Source organism: Budorcas taxicolor, chromosome 20 (assembly GCF_023091745.1).
Source record: "Budorcas taxicolor isolate Tak-1 chromosome 20, Takin1.1, whole genome shotgun sequence".
NCBI classification, from domain to species: domain Eukaryota; kingdom Metazoa; phylum Chordata; class Mammalia; order Artiodactyla; family Bovidae; genus Budorcas; species Budorcas taxicolor.
The window spans coordinates 37,187,700-37,206,409 of record NC_068929.1 but is presented as its reverse complement, the minus strand read 5'-3'; the positions used below and the strand labels follow the sequence as shown (position 1 = coordinate 37,206,409).

At 42.5% G+C, this 18,710-nt stretch overlaps 1 protein-coding gene across 1 annotated transcript; it reads left to right on the top strand.

Moving 5' to 3' along the window:
* Window positions 1-351: 351 nt before the first annotated feature.
* PTGER4 (prostaglandin E receptor 4) lies at window positions 352-13,467 on the top strand. The gene is made up of 3 exons (XM_052659137.1): window positions 352-888; window positions 1,347-2,274; window positions 11,588-13,467. Exons 2-3 carry the CDS (start codon window positions 1,390-1,392, stop codon window positions 12,179-12,181), a joined length of 1,479 nt encoding a protein of 492 aa, XP_052515097.1. The 5' UTR covers window positions 352-888; window positions 1,347-1,389; the 3' UTR covers window positions 12,182-13,467.
* The last annotated feature ends 5,243 nt before the right edge of the window (window positions 13,468-18,710 follow it).

Genomic DNA, 18,710 nt, shown 5'->3' with positions numbered 1-18,710 from the left:
GCACAGGAGAATACCGGGACTCCCCCAGAGTCCCCGCGGACCGCGGCCTTTCCGCACCACCTGCCTGGAGCAGGGAGGCCAAGCCTCCACCATCCCAGCCCCGCGGTGGGCTGGAAAGCCGCAGGCAAGCAGCGGGCAGAGGCGCGGTGGGACCCGCGCCGCCCGGGGCCCCGCCCTCCGGCCCGCAGCGCTTCCTCTCTGCGCACAGGAGCGAGCGAGCGCCCCGCCCACTTCACATCTGGCCAATGGGCGCCCAGGCCGCGCGCTGTGTGGCCCCGCCCCCGCCAGGGAAACTTGAAGCTGCAGAAAAGTTTGTACAGAGGCTGGACTGGCAAGAGCGGAGCTGGAAACCCGGCAGCCTGAGAGGAAGATGAACCGCCCCAGGTCAGAGCCTCGGGCCGAGAGGACCTCAAGCCGCCCCCAGGGCGTCAGAAGCGCCCTCAGCTCTAGCCGCCAGCCCCGGTAGCCGCCCGCGCTGCCCTGGGCTGGGGAGGAGGGCGGCCCGAGCCGGGTACCCAGGCTCGGTGCCACCAGCGCGGTGCCGCCGCACACCTGAGAGCTGTCCGCCCACGGACGATCCCTGCGGGCTCCGCAAAACTTCGATCGTCTTTGAAGAAACGAAGAAAAAGACGAAGGAATAAAGCAATCCATGATCGGGCTTCACTGACCCATTTCGCTGCCCTTCTGTTTCTCCAAGTTTTTGAAAGCTGACCACTGACCCCAGTTCCGGAAAACTGGCAGCCACCGAGAGCAGGCTCTGAGAAGGCAGAGGCTTGGCAAGCTCCACACTGAGCAGGGCACGGCTGAGGGCAGGTTGAAGGCTTGTCCAGGACATCTGAGGCTTGACCCTGGGGGCTTACGTAACTGCAACCTCCGCGGCTGCCACAGGTGAGACAGGGTTGGGGGCACTGGGCAGAGAGCGGTGCGGGCGCCCCTTGAGCGTAGCCAGGAAATGAAGAATGCTCTCTTCAAATTATCTGCCATAACTTGTTTTCAGCGAGACTTTTATTGACTCAGAATCTGTCGGGAAAACGAGCAAGCCAGTTTTCCCTTGAGATAGGTCTTGTTCATCTTGGCAGTGGAGTGAGTTGGGTTGGGGAGAGGAGAGAAAGACAGTATCAACGTATAAATATTAATGCCCGTAGAGTGGTGCTGCCGGCAGGACTTATCCGGAGCGTGGAGATTTAGGTTGCTGCAGTTGGTAAGTGACTACAGTCCACAATGTTGGATCGAGTTGCTCCCCCGATCTCTCATCAGCATATTGTTTCTCGGGAGCGGGTCTGACACCTTTTTGCAGGTGGTAATTTCTGCTCATCGCTACTTCGTCTCTCTCCTATTCTCCACAGACCCAGCCTCGCACTCCAAGGCAGTGTACCGTCAGCCACCACCATGACCGCCCCTGGGACCAATGCATCATCCTCCCAGGGCTCCAACCCACTGAACAGCCCAGTGACCATCCCGGCGGTGATGTTCATCTTCGGGGTGGTGGGCAACCTGGTGGCCATCGTGGTGCTCTGTAAGTCGCGCAAAGAGCAGAAGGAGACCACTTTCTACACACTGGTATGCGGGCTGGCGGTCACCGACCTGCTGGGCACGTTGTTGGTGAGCCCGGTGACCATCGCCACCTACTTGAAGGGCCAGTGGCCCGGGGGCCACGCGCTGTGCGAGTACAGCACCTTCATCCTGCTCTTCTTTGGCCTGTCGGGGCTCAGCATCATCTGTGCGATGAGTATCGAGCGCTACCTGGCCATCAACCACGCCTACTTCTACAGCCACTACGTGGACAAGCGGCTGGCGGGGCTCACGCTCTTCGCGGTCTACGCGTCCAACGTGCTCTTCTGCGCGCTGCCCAGCATGGGCCTGGGCAGTTCGCGGCTGCAGTACCCGGCCACCTGGTGCTTCATCGACTGGACCACCAACGTGACAGCGCACGCCGCCTTCTCCTACATGTATGCGGGCTTCAGTTCCTTCCTCATCCTCGCCACCGTGCTCTGCAACGTGCTCGTGTGCGGCGCGCTGCTCCGCATGCACCGACAGTTCATGCGCCGCACCTCGCTGGGCACCGAGCAGCAGCACCACGCGGCCGCCGCCGCCGTTGCCTTGGCCCCGACCGCCTGCCGGGCTCCCCCGGCCGCCTCCTCCCCCGCCCTGCCGCGCCTCAGCGACTTTCGCCGCCGCCGGAGCTTCCGCCGCATCGCAGGCGCGGAGATCCAGATGGTCATCTTACTCATCGCCACCTCCCTGGTGGTGCTCATCTGCTCCATTCCACTTGTGGTGAGTGGCAGGGGTCAGGGCCCTACTCGGCCCTTTTCCTGCGTTCACCTCCCTCCTCCATCTCCCGCTCCCTGCTCTCCCTCTCCTCGGCCACCGGCCACCGACGTGTCTCCTCCAGGTCGGGACTGGGGTCCCCACGCCCAGGCTCTTTTTAGGCCCCATCGCTAGCGAGGTGCAGCAGGTGCTTTTCCCCTACATCGCCGAGTTTCTTTCCCCGAAAGCCTGGTTTCCTCTCCCTCCCGGGACAGCCCCTACCTCTGGCTGCCTGACAGTGGCCTTGAGCCTTCCGAGAACGCGCGCCGCTCTCGGTCAGATGTAGAGAGGAAACCGCTGTAGTAGTGTGACTGAGCCCCATCCTCAGGCGGAATCCGAACCGTCGGGGCCGGTGATTTCTTTGGTGTCCACTCCTTACAGTAGTAGCGTTTTTAGTGTTCTGATTTATGTCCTTTTAAAAAAAATTTTCTTTTGGTATCTTATGTCGAATTTTAGAGCTTGAAGGAATATTGGATGCATTTTGGTCTAACTCCTTCACTTTACACTGGGAATTACTTGCTTAAAATAATCCCGCAGAACTAGACTGTCAAGCTAAATTCCTTGCTCTTTGCCATGCAGTGAGTCCCCCGGGAAAACATCTCGGTGCACAGGTGGTCCTCCACGGGCAAGGCCCAGAGCTTCATTCTTTCTAGGGGCCAGGAAAGCAAGGTGTTTCAGGGGACCTGTTGAGGGTAGGCTGATGCATCTGGGGTATTGAATTCACATTCTCAACTGTGAGAGGTAGAGTGCCTTTCTAGAGAGATGGGGCTTTAGAGATGGTCACCTTATTTATTGCCAAGCCAAAGCTTTGCAACTTGAGATGAACCTCAGACCAATCTAACCCCAACGCTGCTTCTGTAATATGACGTCATGTCTCCCTCCTAGAACACTTCTAATTTTGGCCTTCGAAACAGTGTGTCTGAGTCTGGGTTTTGGTACCTTTAAGGACACCATCTTCTTTAAAATTGCCTGTGCATTAACTTTTAAAATGTTTTAAAATGTTACAAGCAGGAAGTTTGAAAGTCTGCCTAGCTCTCCTCTCTTTGCACTAGAAACCCATGGGCAGATGCACATAATAAATACTTCATCTAGAGTTTCTCATGAAAGCAACTAGTCCTGAGTTTTTCTATATCTCAAAACACCGCATTCCTGGAAATTCTAAACTATCAACTTGAAAAAGTTGGGTTTTTTTTGAACGCTGATTGGGAGCGTGAGAAAATAAATGTTATAGGGTATTATTCCATCTTTTCCCTTACTAATACTGTTCAGAGATTTTAAGATAAAAATATATCATAAAATTGATGTTATATCTAATAAAATATTTTAATATAAAATATTATATAAAATTACAGATGGATAAAATTCCTTCCATCTGTAAATGGAACTGCAAGGTGGCCAGTGATTGGCCAAAAGGGCCTTTAAACCGTCCCAGGGCCCAGGATAATTTACAGAGTTATTGAGGCACATAAACATATTTTACTGTCTGTAATGGCACCTTTAGAATAGAGGGAGATTTTAGAAGAAACAACTCTCTCGCTGGGGCCTCTTTCTGTGGCCTCTGCCTTATGTTTTACAGAACAGTAAATGCCAGAGTGAGTGGTTGTTATTTACAGAACATCCACTTTAAGGAACTGAGGAATCAGAGCTAGAGGTTTAGCAACACACACAGAACTTTTAAACTGTGTTTTGGTTGGAGGCAAGCATGCGAAGCTGTTGATGACCACACAGTCAAAGATGAACTGTTCTCTTCAAAGCCTCTTATGGGCTGAAATGGTAGACCTGATGGCAAAGCCACTTATCACAAAGACTTTGACATTATTTGAGGAATAAGAGGCAAGAAATTATAGGAGTTATATTTGTGGTTTGCAGACTGACCACATTTAAACTAACAAGGACTGTCTACTCTTTGTAAAGTCAGTGTTGTGTAGTGATATTAAGTCTTTTTACCCTGCAAATTGAAAATGGCTCAGCTGAGAAATAATCGCATAGACATACCTTTGGAAGTAATAAGAAATCATACAAGTAATGGTAGCTTCAGAATAGATTTAATTGTAAATTAATGATAAGAATGATGTCATTATATTACTCACCCACACACAGTTTAGCAATGACTGAAAGAATTAAAAGGGAAGCATCCACAACTGTAGCCTTTCTTGGATCACTTTTACAACTTTCTTGGCTTTTTTTTCACATTTCTCACATTCATGTTGTAATTTGAGTTGAAAAATTCTGAACTCTGACTTTTAAAAGTCAGATCTATCTTCAGTTTCAAGGAAACTAATGAAGAATCTCTTTTAACTTTATCAAATCAAGTTGGTTGGTAATCCTATTTGAGGCAAATCAAACCCTTCCAAACATTTAAAGTGCTTTGGAAATAATAGAGCAAATACAGTTTATGTGCAGTTTCACAAATCTTGACTTACAGTACATAAGGAAAACAAGCATCACTGAAAAGCGGCCACATTTGTGTCTTTCGGATACCAGAGAGAGAAAAACGACAGTGGCTCTTAGAAGGCAGTTGATATTGAATTTAGTATAAAAGTCAATTTTAATTTGTTCTCCAAAATATAAATATCTCATAAAATAGATTTTGGAATGGAAATTTGAGAAAGGTTAGAAAAATTAATTGCAGTTATATAAGGAACTGTGCTGAAGTTGCAAAATTTTCTAAAGTGAGTCACAAGCAATGAAGAGAAAAGATGTAAATACAGTCAACAGGGAACATTGCATGACAAGGTTTAGTGGGACAAGGTTAATGTCATTTTGTCTGTTCTGTTTATAAGCAGTCTCTGGTTTTTGAAATACAAGAGAAGCTAAAGAAGTGAAAGCGTTTATGCTCAAAATAAATAAAAGGGAATGAATTCTTTAGAAATATGCAAGTGAGACAGCCTAAGGTCCTGGTGTTAAATGCTGCAGCTGGATCAATGTCTGGTACCTAATTTTGTTACTAATGTTAGACATTATTGTAATCCAGTCTTTGGCCTAGGGCTAAATGGTTACACTACAGGATTTGAAAGGCATTCTCCCCCACGCACAGGCATGCTATGGCAGTATTTATTGCTTACTTGTTTCTTTTATTTTCTTTCTTCTTACTCTGAATTAGGAAGCCTTCACCTCTATTAAGAGTAGAAGGGCCAGTTTGATTCATCTTCTGCCTGGGAGGAGTGAAACTTAGAAAATAGCTTCCTTTAAGTGTTTATTTGGTTCCTTAGTATAGTTGTCTATATAAGCCTTCATCAGCATTTGATCGCCAAAGGTTTATTAGAGCAGAGGAAAACTGTGTAAATAGATACACTTTTGTTCACTGCAGGCAGACTGGAAGTGGAAACTAAAAGAAACTGATGGGGTCCCAGATGAGTTAAAAAATCACATCTAGAGGTACATGAAGAATGCCATAAATCCAGGCACTATTACAGCAGAACCTGAAGGATTTGATTATTTTTCAAATAAATTTGGCTAAATTTTTTTTAAAAAGTACCAATTCCCAAAAGCAGAATTTTAACCAGAACATAAAATTGCAGACCCAGGAGTAGTACCTTGAAGACTGTGGAGTAGCACATAAAAGTAAGGTTGTTTTCCCTGCTTTTCCTCTGAGTCTTTAAAAAAGCTCTTGGAAGACAGGAGGGCTGACCAACATTTTCACTGTCTCTGCACCTCAGATTCCTCAACTGCAGATAATGACTTTATTTCATGCTATTTCCTGGGTGAGTGAGTCCTAGTCTAAGGCTCTTTTCACCATGCTTTGCTCACCTGTCAAGGCTTGATTTTATGGAACATCTGCTAACAAGATCTCTTCCCCCCAGAGCTGAAGTAATTCTTGAAGGTTCTTGTTAGAATGTTGAAAATTAAGGGTTCAAAGAAACTAAACACTTCAGAAGTAAATTTTCAGTGTACACACTGACCTGTAGAGGGGAAGCAGTTGGTCTGCAGTTAAATGGCCGGTCAGTGATGCAGAGGGAAGGAGAACTGAGCTCTCGTTCCACCACCCACCCAAGAACTCTCTCCACTCTCCTTTACTTAGAGATTTTTGTCACTAAATTAAAAAAAAAAAAAAAAAAAGGAGGTGGGAAGAATTTCTAGTAACAGCTGTGTCAATTTTAGACCCTTCACAGGGCAGTTAGATAACTGATCACACATAGATCATTGCTTGCATGTTTTCGGAACAGAACAAGGAGCACATACAAATCCAATCACTGGTTATCGTCATTTATTGGAAAGCATTTCTGTTTCGACCGTCAACTACCAAATCAGTCTAATCAAAATTTCAACATTCCTCTTCAATTAGACATTCCCTGCCAACAGGTTAATTCATTAAACAGGAAGTATGTGTTTTAGATACCATGAGCGTCATTAACTATACCCCAAAGCGACTCTAAGCTGTGGTTTTCATATTATTGATGTACTCCACAGTAGCCAAGCTTCCACATATTTGTACTAAGCCCTTTCATGTTTTTGCTCATAAATTATATGGAGCAGAGAGCCAGGATTTGAACAGAACTGGGCATTTATCTTTACAACATGCAGCCTTCCTTATAACTTTCCCATCATCACATTTAATTTTGGGTTTATCATGTTTTTTCCAAGTTATGATCCTGAATCCTAATCTCTAGCCGTCCTCAACAAGTTTGGAATATTGTCATGTATGCCAGTTCTAACAATAAGCCACATGTGCAAATCTGCAGCTAATAGACTGCAGACTATAGCTGAAATGGACTAATTGCAAGAGACTACATACATTGTTTGTATTCAGTGAATTCTTTTAAGGTGTTCCCCCACCTGCCTCCCACTCAGAGGTTCGGTTTTCTCAGCAGCACACTCTTCCAACACTGAAAACTGCCTGAACGCGTTTATTTGTGTAACATACAGAGCCTGTTGGACAAGAATTGCAGAAAAGTGTTCTCTCCTCCCTTCGTGACGCTGGAGTCCTGCTGTGGATGGTCCCATCTTAATCTGGGGTCTACCCCTTTGGGGAAGCAAATCAAGTAAAGCCTTTAAAGTGAGGCAGAGATGGCTGTGGTTTTTTTGAAATCTAAGTGAAGTGCGTGGAGCTTTTGCTCACTTTTGTCTTCTTTCTCTCTATTCAAGTCAGTCTCCATTGAGATCACGCTGCAAAGGAAAGCTCCGTCTTCATTTTTTTCAAATCATTTTACCAGCTTTTGAGAGTGTTTTCATATAAATTTGGAATGTTGCTTTTCATACTCATCTTTGTTGCTACCCCATGAGCTCTGCTTTCCTGAGAAGACATGAAATGACCAGGTTCACTAGCTTATATTAATTGTAAGTCCCCTGCCCACCGCCCCCCCTCCCCCCGACACACACCATGGAACACTGAAATAAGGCTCCTTTTCATGCCCTTATAGTTTCAATTAATTACTACTGAGCATGAAGTGAGCCACAAAATAATTCTTTGCTTGCCTCTTGTCACCTTGATTATGAAAGTTCACTATTAATTTTTTTTACAACACTGACTTTTCTGAAGGGTCATAGGAATTTTAAAAAATAAATAGTAACTCCTAGTTTATTCCCTTAAATAGCTACAAATTTCATTCCTTCTATAGCCATTTCAGGTGTTAAAAAAATTTCCTCCTTTCAGTAGTAAATGTGTTTCCCTCAAGGAACCGGTGGGAGACACAACTACCAATGAAGTATTTCAATGTTAAAATTTTAAGAAATGCAAACTTTAGACCTAAAATTCTGTTCTGAAAGAGGGTCTTGAAGCAGCTGGGCAAACCTCTTAGGAATGGCTGTGGGACCAACTCCCAAGTAGAGCAACACTGCCACCTACTGGCTAAAAGTCTCAAATTCACCCAAATCCCGCCTCGGGTTTTTTCTAGGGGCTTCACTCAGAGGGGAGAAGGAAATGGCAACCCACTCCAGTGTTCTTGCCTGGAGAGTCCCAGGGACGGAGGAGCCTGGTGGGCTGCCGTCTGTGGGGTCGCACAGAGTCGGACACGACTGAAGCGACTTAGCAGCAGCAGCAGCACACTCAGAAGAGGGCCTGATACTAAATCCAGATTTAAATCCATCATTTCTTTTACCCTTAACAACCTACTGTGTGATGTGAGTAAAATATAGACCTCATGCTTTGTATTTTACCAATAATTCCATTGTCAGGAGATAATTCTTAAGCAGAAAGCTAGCTAGCCTGGTAAAACAGAAAAAGCAACATGAAAGTAATTTGGAGACCTGAGGCCCAGGCCAGAATCAGCCACCAACAGAGTGGGGGATCTAAGTAAGGTTCTCAAAACTTCCTGGTTTCAGTAACACTTCATCTGAGAAAAGGCCCATAGACCTGAGGGAATCTCTGTGCCCAGGCAGAGCTGAGAACCTCAATGAAGAGTATGGTAGGAAGAAACCAAGATGCTTTGTTCCGTTGGTTTTTGAAAGGACAGAAAGTCAGTCATCCTTTGTCTTGGTTGAATCATTTATACAAACATAGTTTCTAAAAATATTTTAAGAGTTGTCATCATAGGAACTTCACTGCAGGGGAGTATGAGTTCTTTCCCTAGTCAGGGAACTTAAGATCTCACATGCTGTGTAGTCATCATATACTGTTGTTCATTCTAGTACACTTTTTATTTGGCTGTCTTCCAGAGATCAAGGGAATAATTTCATCTTACAGCCATTTTACCATTTTATTCTATGAGAGTTACAGGGCTGTATGTAATTGCTTATCCAAAATATTTAGGACCAAGTGTGTTTTAAATTCAGAATTTCTTGGCTTTTAGAAAAGTAATTTAGTAATCTACATATATGTAATATCCCCATCAGAAACTGGAATGGGACCTCTGAAGCAAAACATGGGAATATTCACATCAAGTGGAATAAATAAAATTGTAAATAGCATCTTGGTCTAGTCAGTTCAGGTTTTGCAACTGAAAACAAAACAAATGAATATCAAAATAACAGCAACTTCTTGATAAAGGATTATAGACCTGTAGTTGATTGAGGTCTAAATTCCAATATAGGAAGAAGTAGAAAAATAGTTACACCCCACTGATCTAGTATCATTTAGAAATGTTTCATTTAAGTTGACTTTTGCAGATTAATGAGAATTATTTACATGTTTTAGGCTTCTTTTTATCCCGTTTGTTATAATTCTAAAATATCCCTATTCTTTCTTAGTGATTCATACACCATAAATATTATCATACTGTATGACCAAGTGGCAGTGTCATCAACTCTTCTTAATGGTAGACATATTTGCCCTTGGTTAAATGGCTCCAGCTATGCTTTTATAGTTCTTTCTTCTTTTTATGGTTTTTAATGCATCCTTCTTGGCTGTGAGACTCACCTCTTACTTCTCCCTGACCTAAAATAGTTACTAATGGCAAGTAATAATTATCAAATAATTATATTACCTTAAAAACCACTAATTTTATATGAATTAGTGTGAGATTTTTATATAATGATCCTGGTGGAATTAGAAGTAAGACTCAGATAGCATCATCATCCTTTAACAGTAAAATTTTGGGTTTTTTGGTGTGTGTCTTGTGTGTGTGTGTATTTATATACACATATTTATTTAGATATAATTGACATATAACATTATATCATTTCAAGTGTATAGCATAATGATTCGATATTTGTATATATTGCAAAATAATCACTATGATAAGTCTAATTAACATCCATCCCCACACTTAGTTACAAGATGTTTTTCTCATGATGAGAGCTTTTAAGATCTACTCTTTAGGAGTAAACATGGAAGTGTATATAGACAACAAACTAGTGGTTCCCAGTGGGGAGAGAGAGGGGGATACAATATAGAGGTAGGGAATTAAGAGGTAAAATTATTAGGTATTAAATAAGATACAAGGATATATTGTACAACACAGACAATATAGCCAGTACTGACTATATTTATATAATAGCCAGTACTCCATTTATATAATAACTATAAATGGAGTATTACCTTTAATAATTGTGAACCACTATACTGTACACCTGTCATTTACATAATATTGTACTTTAATTTTTAAAAAGAGAGAGAAAATAAGAAGTGCCTTTTCCACTAAGGAATAAAATGATAGTTTTCCTCAAATTTACAAATTTATACTCTCTTCATTGAGTCTGGTCTCTCCAGAGTGCTCCCGGCTATTTATTCTAAAATGCTCCAGAGATACAAAGGAGGGGTGGATTCCAGTGGAGGCTTCAGGATGGATTCAAGAGTGACAGATGTTGAACAGAAATATAGTTCCCAAGTAGCAGGGAGCCATTGAAGGTTTAGCAGCCGAGTAGCATAATCAAATCGGCATTTGAGAAATAATCTTCTGGTGGCAGTTTGGAGGATGGTTTGGAGAGAACAGGAAGTGGAGATGGGAAAGCCAGTTTGGTGGTTGATGCAATCATCTAGGTGAGGAATGCAGTTAGAGGAAGAAAAAAAAACCTAACTGGGAAAGATTTTTTTTCTTTTATTATTTATTGACACATAATTGGTTTATGGAAAAGGTTTTTGAAATAAGAGTTGATAACACGAGATTATTATTATAACTAGGGAACAGCTTCATAGAGAGAAAACAAAAACTATTCTCTGCCCATTCTAGATGATAACAGATTCAAATATTGGTTTAAAATTTCCAAGTTTAAAAGTTTCTCACTATTCTGTGAGAAAGCACAGAAATGAAGTTAATAAAATTCTTCTCCAGGAACCTTTATGCCTATGTTACCTGTACACACATTGCATTCTTTTATCCATCTTTGACCTAGAGAAGCTATTCATAAGGTAGTTACTGATATATTAAAGTTATACTAACTTGATAAATGGTAATCGGTGGTCTTCCTGGTTCTATATATGCTGCTCTTTTCTCGGCAATTTTTTTAAGTTAAAAAATTTTTTTTGACCATGCTCCAAGGCATGTGGGATCTTAGTTCCCCTATCCAAGGATTGAACCCAGGTTCACTCCATTGTAAGTACCAGTCTTAACCACTGAACCACCAGGGAAGTCCCTCTTGGCACTTATTAACAGAAAAGAGGGCAGCTAATGTTACTAATGGTTCAGTCGGTAAAGAACCCACCCGCAATGCGGGAGACCTGGGTTAGATCCCTGCGGCGGGAAGACCCCCCGGAGGAGGTCGTGGCAACCCACTCCAGTATTCCTGTCGGGAGAATCCCATGGACAGAGGAGCCTGGCGGGCTACCGTCCATGGGGTCGCAAAGAGTCGGACAGACTGAACAACTAAGCACTCTCAAGGCTACTAAGTTAGACGTTGCATGCAAATATTTTCGCAGTTGATGAATGAATGCTAAACACTAAACATGGGCATCTCCTTTCCGCAGGTGCGGGTGTTCGTCAACCAGTTATATCGGCCACACCTGGAGCCAGTCATCAGCAAAAACCCGGATTTGCAGGCTATCCGAATTGCTTCTGTGAACCCCATCCTGGACCCCTGGATATACATCCTCCTGCGGAAGACAGTGCTCAGTAAAGCCATAGAGAAGATCAAATGCCTCTTCTGCCGCATCGGCGGGTCGCGCAGGGAGCGTTCGGGGCCGCACTGCTCAGACAGCAGAAGGACGTCCTCCGCCGTGTCCGGCCACTCCCGCTCCTTCCTCTCCCGGGAGCTCAAGGAGATCAGCAGCACGTCGCAGACCCTCCTGTACACGCCAGAACTCAGTGAAAACGGCTTCGGGGGAGGTAGGAATCTGCTGCCAGGTGTGCCCGGCGTGGGCCTGACCCAAATAGACAGCACGTCGCTTAGGACTCTGCGGATATCGGAGACCTCAGACTCCTCACAGGGGCAGGACTCGGAGAGCTTCTTACTGGTGGACGAGGTTGGAGGGAGCTGCAGAGCTGGGCCTGCCCCCAAGGGGAGCTCCCTGCAAGTCACGTTTCCCAGTGAAACGCTGAACTTATCAGAAAAATGTATATAGTAGTGAAGGGAAGACATACAGCACTATTTCTGGAAGCTTCGAAGATCCCGTGCAATAGACACATCAGTGAGCTGTTTGGCCAGTGCTGAGAGGGCTCTTTTCATCCTATCACGCACATTAGAGAACACCCGGGCTTCTGAGCACTTTGCAGACAGACGAGTTGCTCCTTCTGGGTCCTGAGGTCCGAAGCCTTGGCTGCCACCTCGCTGTGATAATAGCGTTTCGGTGACAACTTGATGGCTGGGAAGATGTACCCTCGGTTTTTCTACTTGACAGGAGGACAGCATAAGTTTTGCTATTTTCATAAAATCAAGAGCTTTATATGTGGCACACAGCAGAAGTCCATGTACAGAAGGGCTCTATTCCAATAAACCATAAAGGACTGCTTGTGGATGATTTAAGAGTCTCACTAAAGCATGAAATGTGAATTTTATTGTTGTAAATATGATTTAAGGTATTTAAAGTATTTTCTTCTCTGTGAGAAGGTTTATTGTTAATACGAGGTATAATAAAGTTGTGGTAATCCCTCTCCCCATAGTATAACCAGCTGAAGTTGCAGATGTTAAGATATTTTTCATAACCAAGGTGAGGCCATGGTGTTGAAAATTCAGTGAGTCAGATCTATAAAATAAGTACAATTTTTTAAAAGAGTTTAGCACTATTAAAGAAATAAAGCAAAATGCTATTTAAGACATGGACATTACAGGCCAAAATATTAAAATTCTTTCCAAGCTATGTGTAATACATAGTGAAAAACGTTTAGTGATGCTGCATGTACCTATCCAGGAAACTGTGATTTCAGGAGAACCTAACATGCTGTTAAATATTTTTTACTTTTGTCTTCATTAGCTGGTACTTTTTAAAATGTAACAAAGCTTTTAAAAAGTGTTAGTAACCCATAATTGAAGTGTATAATATAAAAAGTAAGCAGCTTGTTTTCCCCCTTGGAAATGTGTATAGTTTTACTTTCCTAAGGAATGACTTAGAATATTCTTTAAAATTTAAGAGAAAGGCAGATTGCACCATGAAGGGTTTTATGGGAGGTGTGGAAGGATTAGTCTTTCACAGATGTCACAACAGAAGAGGTACCAAACTTGGGCATGTAAGAATCATCTTCTAAAAGTTTTGTGTAATGCCCAATCATGCTGTGCACATATCTGAAGCACCTTTCTCAAAGAAATATTGAGCATGTTTTGTTGCTTACAATGTCTTCGTGAATTGCTTGGTTGTAATTAAATTGAGCCTGATTGTAATGTGGTTTTAAGAAGCAGTTGTGCCAACTGAAATTATTTTGGAGATTATAATAAATAAATACACTCAATTGGAGTTCCATATCATCAGTTTTGGAAACTTGTGTGATTTTTGTGTGTTTGTTTCAGGTCATCTTCCATCTTTTTAAATTGAAATATTTTAACTTCTTTATTTTACAAATAATGTCCAATGTAAAGTTGCAAGAATAGCACAAAGCTTGGAGCCATTTAATAAAGAATGGCATTTAGAAACCAAGATCTGGGTGCAAAGTGTACTCAAAATTACCAGTTTGTATGGATGGTGGCGGAGACAATATTATTCTTAACCTGCTACATGTAAAGAATCTAAATATTTATTATTAAAACATTAGCATAGACTTGTGGCCTTTCCTACTTGTAAATTCTCTAGATCTCTGCTTTTCAAACTTTAGCATGCATACATCAGTCATGCTAAACAAAGTCTTATTCAGAAGTTAGCAATACTAGTCAAGGTATACCCTCGTCCCTTACTTCAGGTTCACCACCCAGAACGCTGATTCTAGCTGATTCTTTTTTTTTCTAATTCAAATAAATCTCAAATATAATAAAATTTTCCTTGTATTGTAGCATTTGCACAGAGTGCAACCATCATTCCTAATTCCAGAATAAGAGAAACCACATACCCATTTGCAGTCACTCCCAATGCATCTTTCCCCCTAGACCAGGGCAACCTGGTCTACATCTCTGGATTTGCCTATTCTGAACATACATGAAATCATACAATATGTGGCCTTTACTGTCTGCATAATATTTTCAAGTTTCACTCACATAGCATGAATCAGTACTTTCTGATTTATAGCTGTAAACTCTGGGAGTTGGTGACGGACAGGGAGGCCTGGCATGCTGTGGTTCATGGGGTCGCAAAGAGTCAGACATGACTGAGTGACTGAACTGAATATTTCATTTGTGTGAATATACCACATTTTGTTTATCCATGCATCAGCTGATGGGCATTTGAATTAATTCCCTAATTTGGCTACTATTAATAATGCTAATAGCCACAGTTGTGTACAATTTTTTTGCGGGCGGGAGATACTGCTTTATATCTGGGAGAGATATTTCTCTATATATCTGGGAGTGAAAGTGCTGAGTCATAAACTAACTACACATTTAATTTTTTGAGGAACTGCCACATGTTTTCCCAACTGCAACATTTTATATTCCCACCAGCAATGTCAAGTTCTCGACATCCTCAATACTTGTTATTGTCTTCTAAATCATAGTCATCCTAATGGGTATGAGGAGCACAGACGGTCCATCCTGATCAGGTCAGTACCCCAGAAGGGTTTCCTTTCCCCATGATCCTGATCCATTCACTTCCTCACTCTCTCGGATTAATGAAGTATGGCTCAGCTGGGCCCTCAAGAGTCACCCCGTGCTCACACTCAGAGTTTGTGATCCGTATACTTCTGTCAGATGCATTTGATGCAAGCAAATCCACCCACCTGAATGTCACTGTCCTAGGTGGCGCAATGGTAAACAACCTGCTTGCCGAGATAGGAGACCGGCCTCTATCCCTGCATCAGGGAGAATCCCCTGGAGGAGGAAATGGCAACCCACTCCAGTATTCTTGCCTGGAAAATCCCACGGAGAGAGGAGTCTAACGAGCTACAGTCTATGGGATCGCAAGAGTCAAACATGACGATGACTGAGCACACAGTGGGTATGAAGTGGTGTCTCCCTGAGGTTTTGATTTGCATTTACTAGTGACAAATAACTGGAGAAGGAAATGGCAACACACTCCAGTGTTCTTGCCTGGAGAATCCCAGGGACGGGGGAGCCTGGTGGGCTGCCGTCTATGGGGTCACACAGAGTTGGACATGACTGAAGCAACTTAGCAGCAGCAGCAGCAGTGACAAATAATGTTGAGAATCTTTTCATATGCATACTGGCCACTTGTAGATTTTCTCTGGACAAATGGCCATTCAAATCATCTATGCATTTTTAAATTGGTTTATACGTCTGTATTAGTTCGCTAGGGCTACCATAACAAAATACCATGAACTGACTGACTTCAACAACAGAAATTTATTTTCTCACAGTTGTGGAAGTTGAAGGTCCAAGATCAAGGCACTGGCAGATGTGGTTTCTCCCAGGCCTCTCCCCTTGGCTTGCCATGGCTGCCTTTCTCCTATCTTACCACATTGGGCTTCTCCGTACACACGCATCCCCAGTGTCTCTTAAGAGGACACTGGTCACACTGGATTAAGACCCACTCTTAGGACCTCATTCAACCTTAATTACCTCCTTAGAGGCCCACCTCTAAATACAGTCACATTGGGAGTTAGGGCTTTACCATGTGAATTTCAGAGGATACGATTCATTCCAAAACAATGTCTTTTTATTGTTGAGGCTGGCTTATTCTAAAAAGAACATTCAGCATTGTTCACCATCTAGTCCATTTTTATTTATAAGCTTTACCAACTATGCTATGCAAAGACAGTTGTTTGTGGTAGACTTGTTTCTGACCATTCAGAGCCCCTAACTTTCTCTGTAGGTCAGTTCTCATCTAAACGGTTAGTATTAAATCCTATCTGGTTCCAATAGGATATAACAGACAGGAAGATAACTGCAACACCACTGGCTTCCCTGGTGGCTCCAACAGTAAAGAATCCACCTGAAGTGCAGGAGACCCAGGTTCATTACCTGGGTCAGGAAGATCCCCTAGAGAAGGGAATGGCTACCTACTCTAGTATTCTTGCCTAGAGAATTCCATGAACTGAGAAACCTGGTAAGCGGTTTCTCAGAAGCCTGGAGAATTCCATGGATTGTACAGTCCATGGGGTCACAAAGAGTCGGACATGACTGCGCGACAACTAACACTCTCCCTTTTTTTTTTTTCTTTTACTTTCATAATCTTTAAGACAATCTCATAATCTAACCAACCAGGTCAAGTCAGAAAAAACTGTGCTACTGATACAGCAGTTCAAATGGTACTCTGACCAGAAAACCATGGAATGCAAGAATCATTTCCCAAATTACAGCCACTTCTCTCCACAAGTTCCTTATTGGAGCCACAGCCACAGAGGGCCATGGAAAACTCAAGGCACAGCAGTATTCCCTGTGAGCTATGCCATTGGCCTTAGACTGAGTGCAGAATACCTGCACTACACAAAACAGTGATTTTTCCCTAAAGTGCTTCTCAGCTTCAAAATAAAACAAGCCATGAACTTTGATGCTTTCATAGTCCCCCCTTCCCACCACCCTCATAACTTCCCCCACAGCTCAGCTGGTAAAGAATCTGCCTGCAATGCAGGAGACCTGGGTTTGATCCACTGGTTGGAAGATCTCCTGGAGAAGGAAAAGGTTATCCACTCCAGTATTCTGGCCTGGAGAATTCCATGGATTGTATAGTCCATGGGATCACAAAGAGTCTAACATGACTGAGTGACTTGCACTTTCACTTTCCCACTACCACTGAACCTGAATCTAGGATGCAGCAAGTATTATCTCAAGATTGCTCTCCAGGTACACCAAAAATGAAATCAGGAAAAAAAGACTCAGAGCAAGAGAGAACATTTGACCCTACTGTCTAACCTGGAGCTGCCCTGGGTCACACATGAGGCTTTAACTCTAAGCTGGAAGGACTTTGGAAGAAAAGAGAGAAAGATAGTTGGGCTTCTTGTCCTTCTATCCATATCAGTATCTCTAACATTCATTCATAACCTTGTATTTACCCTTTTAGGTCATCTACCCCATTTCACCACAGAAGAGGAGGACAGGGCACAGCAAACATACCTGCATCATAACAATTGCATCCCAGCAAGTCCCTACACTGAAATCTGAACAACTGGGTAAATATTTCTCTTTCTTGAGTTCAATACAAGGAGGAAGCAAAGAGAATTCCAAGAACAATGATGAAAGAGAACTCAAGGCAACAGATCCACAGAGGTACAAGTAAAGCTGTGTAAAAGGCACTAGGGGGGCTCCAGATGGCTCTAGATTAAAACCAAGAAAGAAAGAAAAGAAAATTAATGGATTGTTTTATATTTGGAATATTGAGGCGAGTATTCTATTTCTATTAGTCAGAGTGGATGTTTGTAATATATACTACATAGAAAACTAAGAAACATAACAACAAGGCAATTATTGACTCCATGAAAGACAAAGAGAAGTATTTGAAAAGTAAAATGAAAATAATAGACCCGGTGAGATCAACTATGTGTAATAATTACATAGTCATATTAATAATGAATATAGATTGAGGCCAAAATTACAATCAACTGTATTGGAAATGGGTGCAGGAGTTGTAAGTAAATATATCAAGGAAATGAAAGACAGCCAAATCATATTCCTCCATAATAAAAAATCAATACTTAATGTTGCAAATTTTAAAAATGAATTAAGCACTGAAATCACAATTACTGTAATTTCACTGAATGTATATATATATATATATATATTATATCCTTATATACAAATCATATTCATAAAAATTTTACAGCCTGAAAATACCAAGTATGCTTTAGAAACTCTGATACAAAATTAGAACCATTGAAAAAAATGAACTTGGCACGATCTACTGCAGTTCAGGATTATATTCATCAATATAAACAATAACTGCAACAACTGAAACATAGTATATATATACCTCAATGCATGACTTCATAATGATACAAAAATAAAACAGAATACTTACTAGTCACTTTTGGAGGATACTGGACACCCAACTTATTATTCTGAAAAGTGCTAAACAAAGGGGGAGAACAAAGCCTCCAATACATAAACTGCCTGTACTACATAAATCATTTCTATGGTATAAAATAATTGATGAGAAGTTTTCCTTTAAAGATGTTTTCTAGCACCAAAATTCTAACAATTATCACCATTTTGTGGCCTCTAATGAAACAATAAATCTAGGCAATGATAATCTGATATTACAAAGAGATAGCCAGAAGTATTTAACTTTCGGTCTAAGTATCCAAAACCACCTGTAATATATTCTTACCAGAAAACTGATGTTAAAGCTGAAGCTCCAATAGCTTGGCAACCTGATGCAAACAGCTGACTCATGGAAAAGACCCTAATGCTGGGAAAGATTGAAGGCAGGAGGAAAAAGGGACTACAGTGGGCAAGATGGTTGGATGGCATCACCGACTCAACGGACATGCGTTAGAGCAAGCTCTGGGGGAGATGATGAAGGACAGGGAAGCCTGGTGTGCTCTAGTCCATGGGGTTGTTGGACATGACTGAGTGACTGAACAACAACAAATCATTTTATAAGAAATGTAGGTCAAACT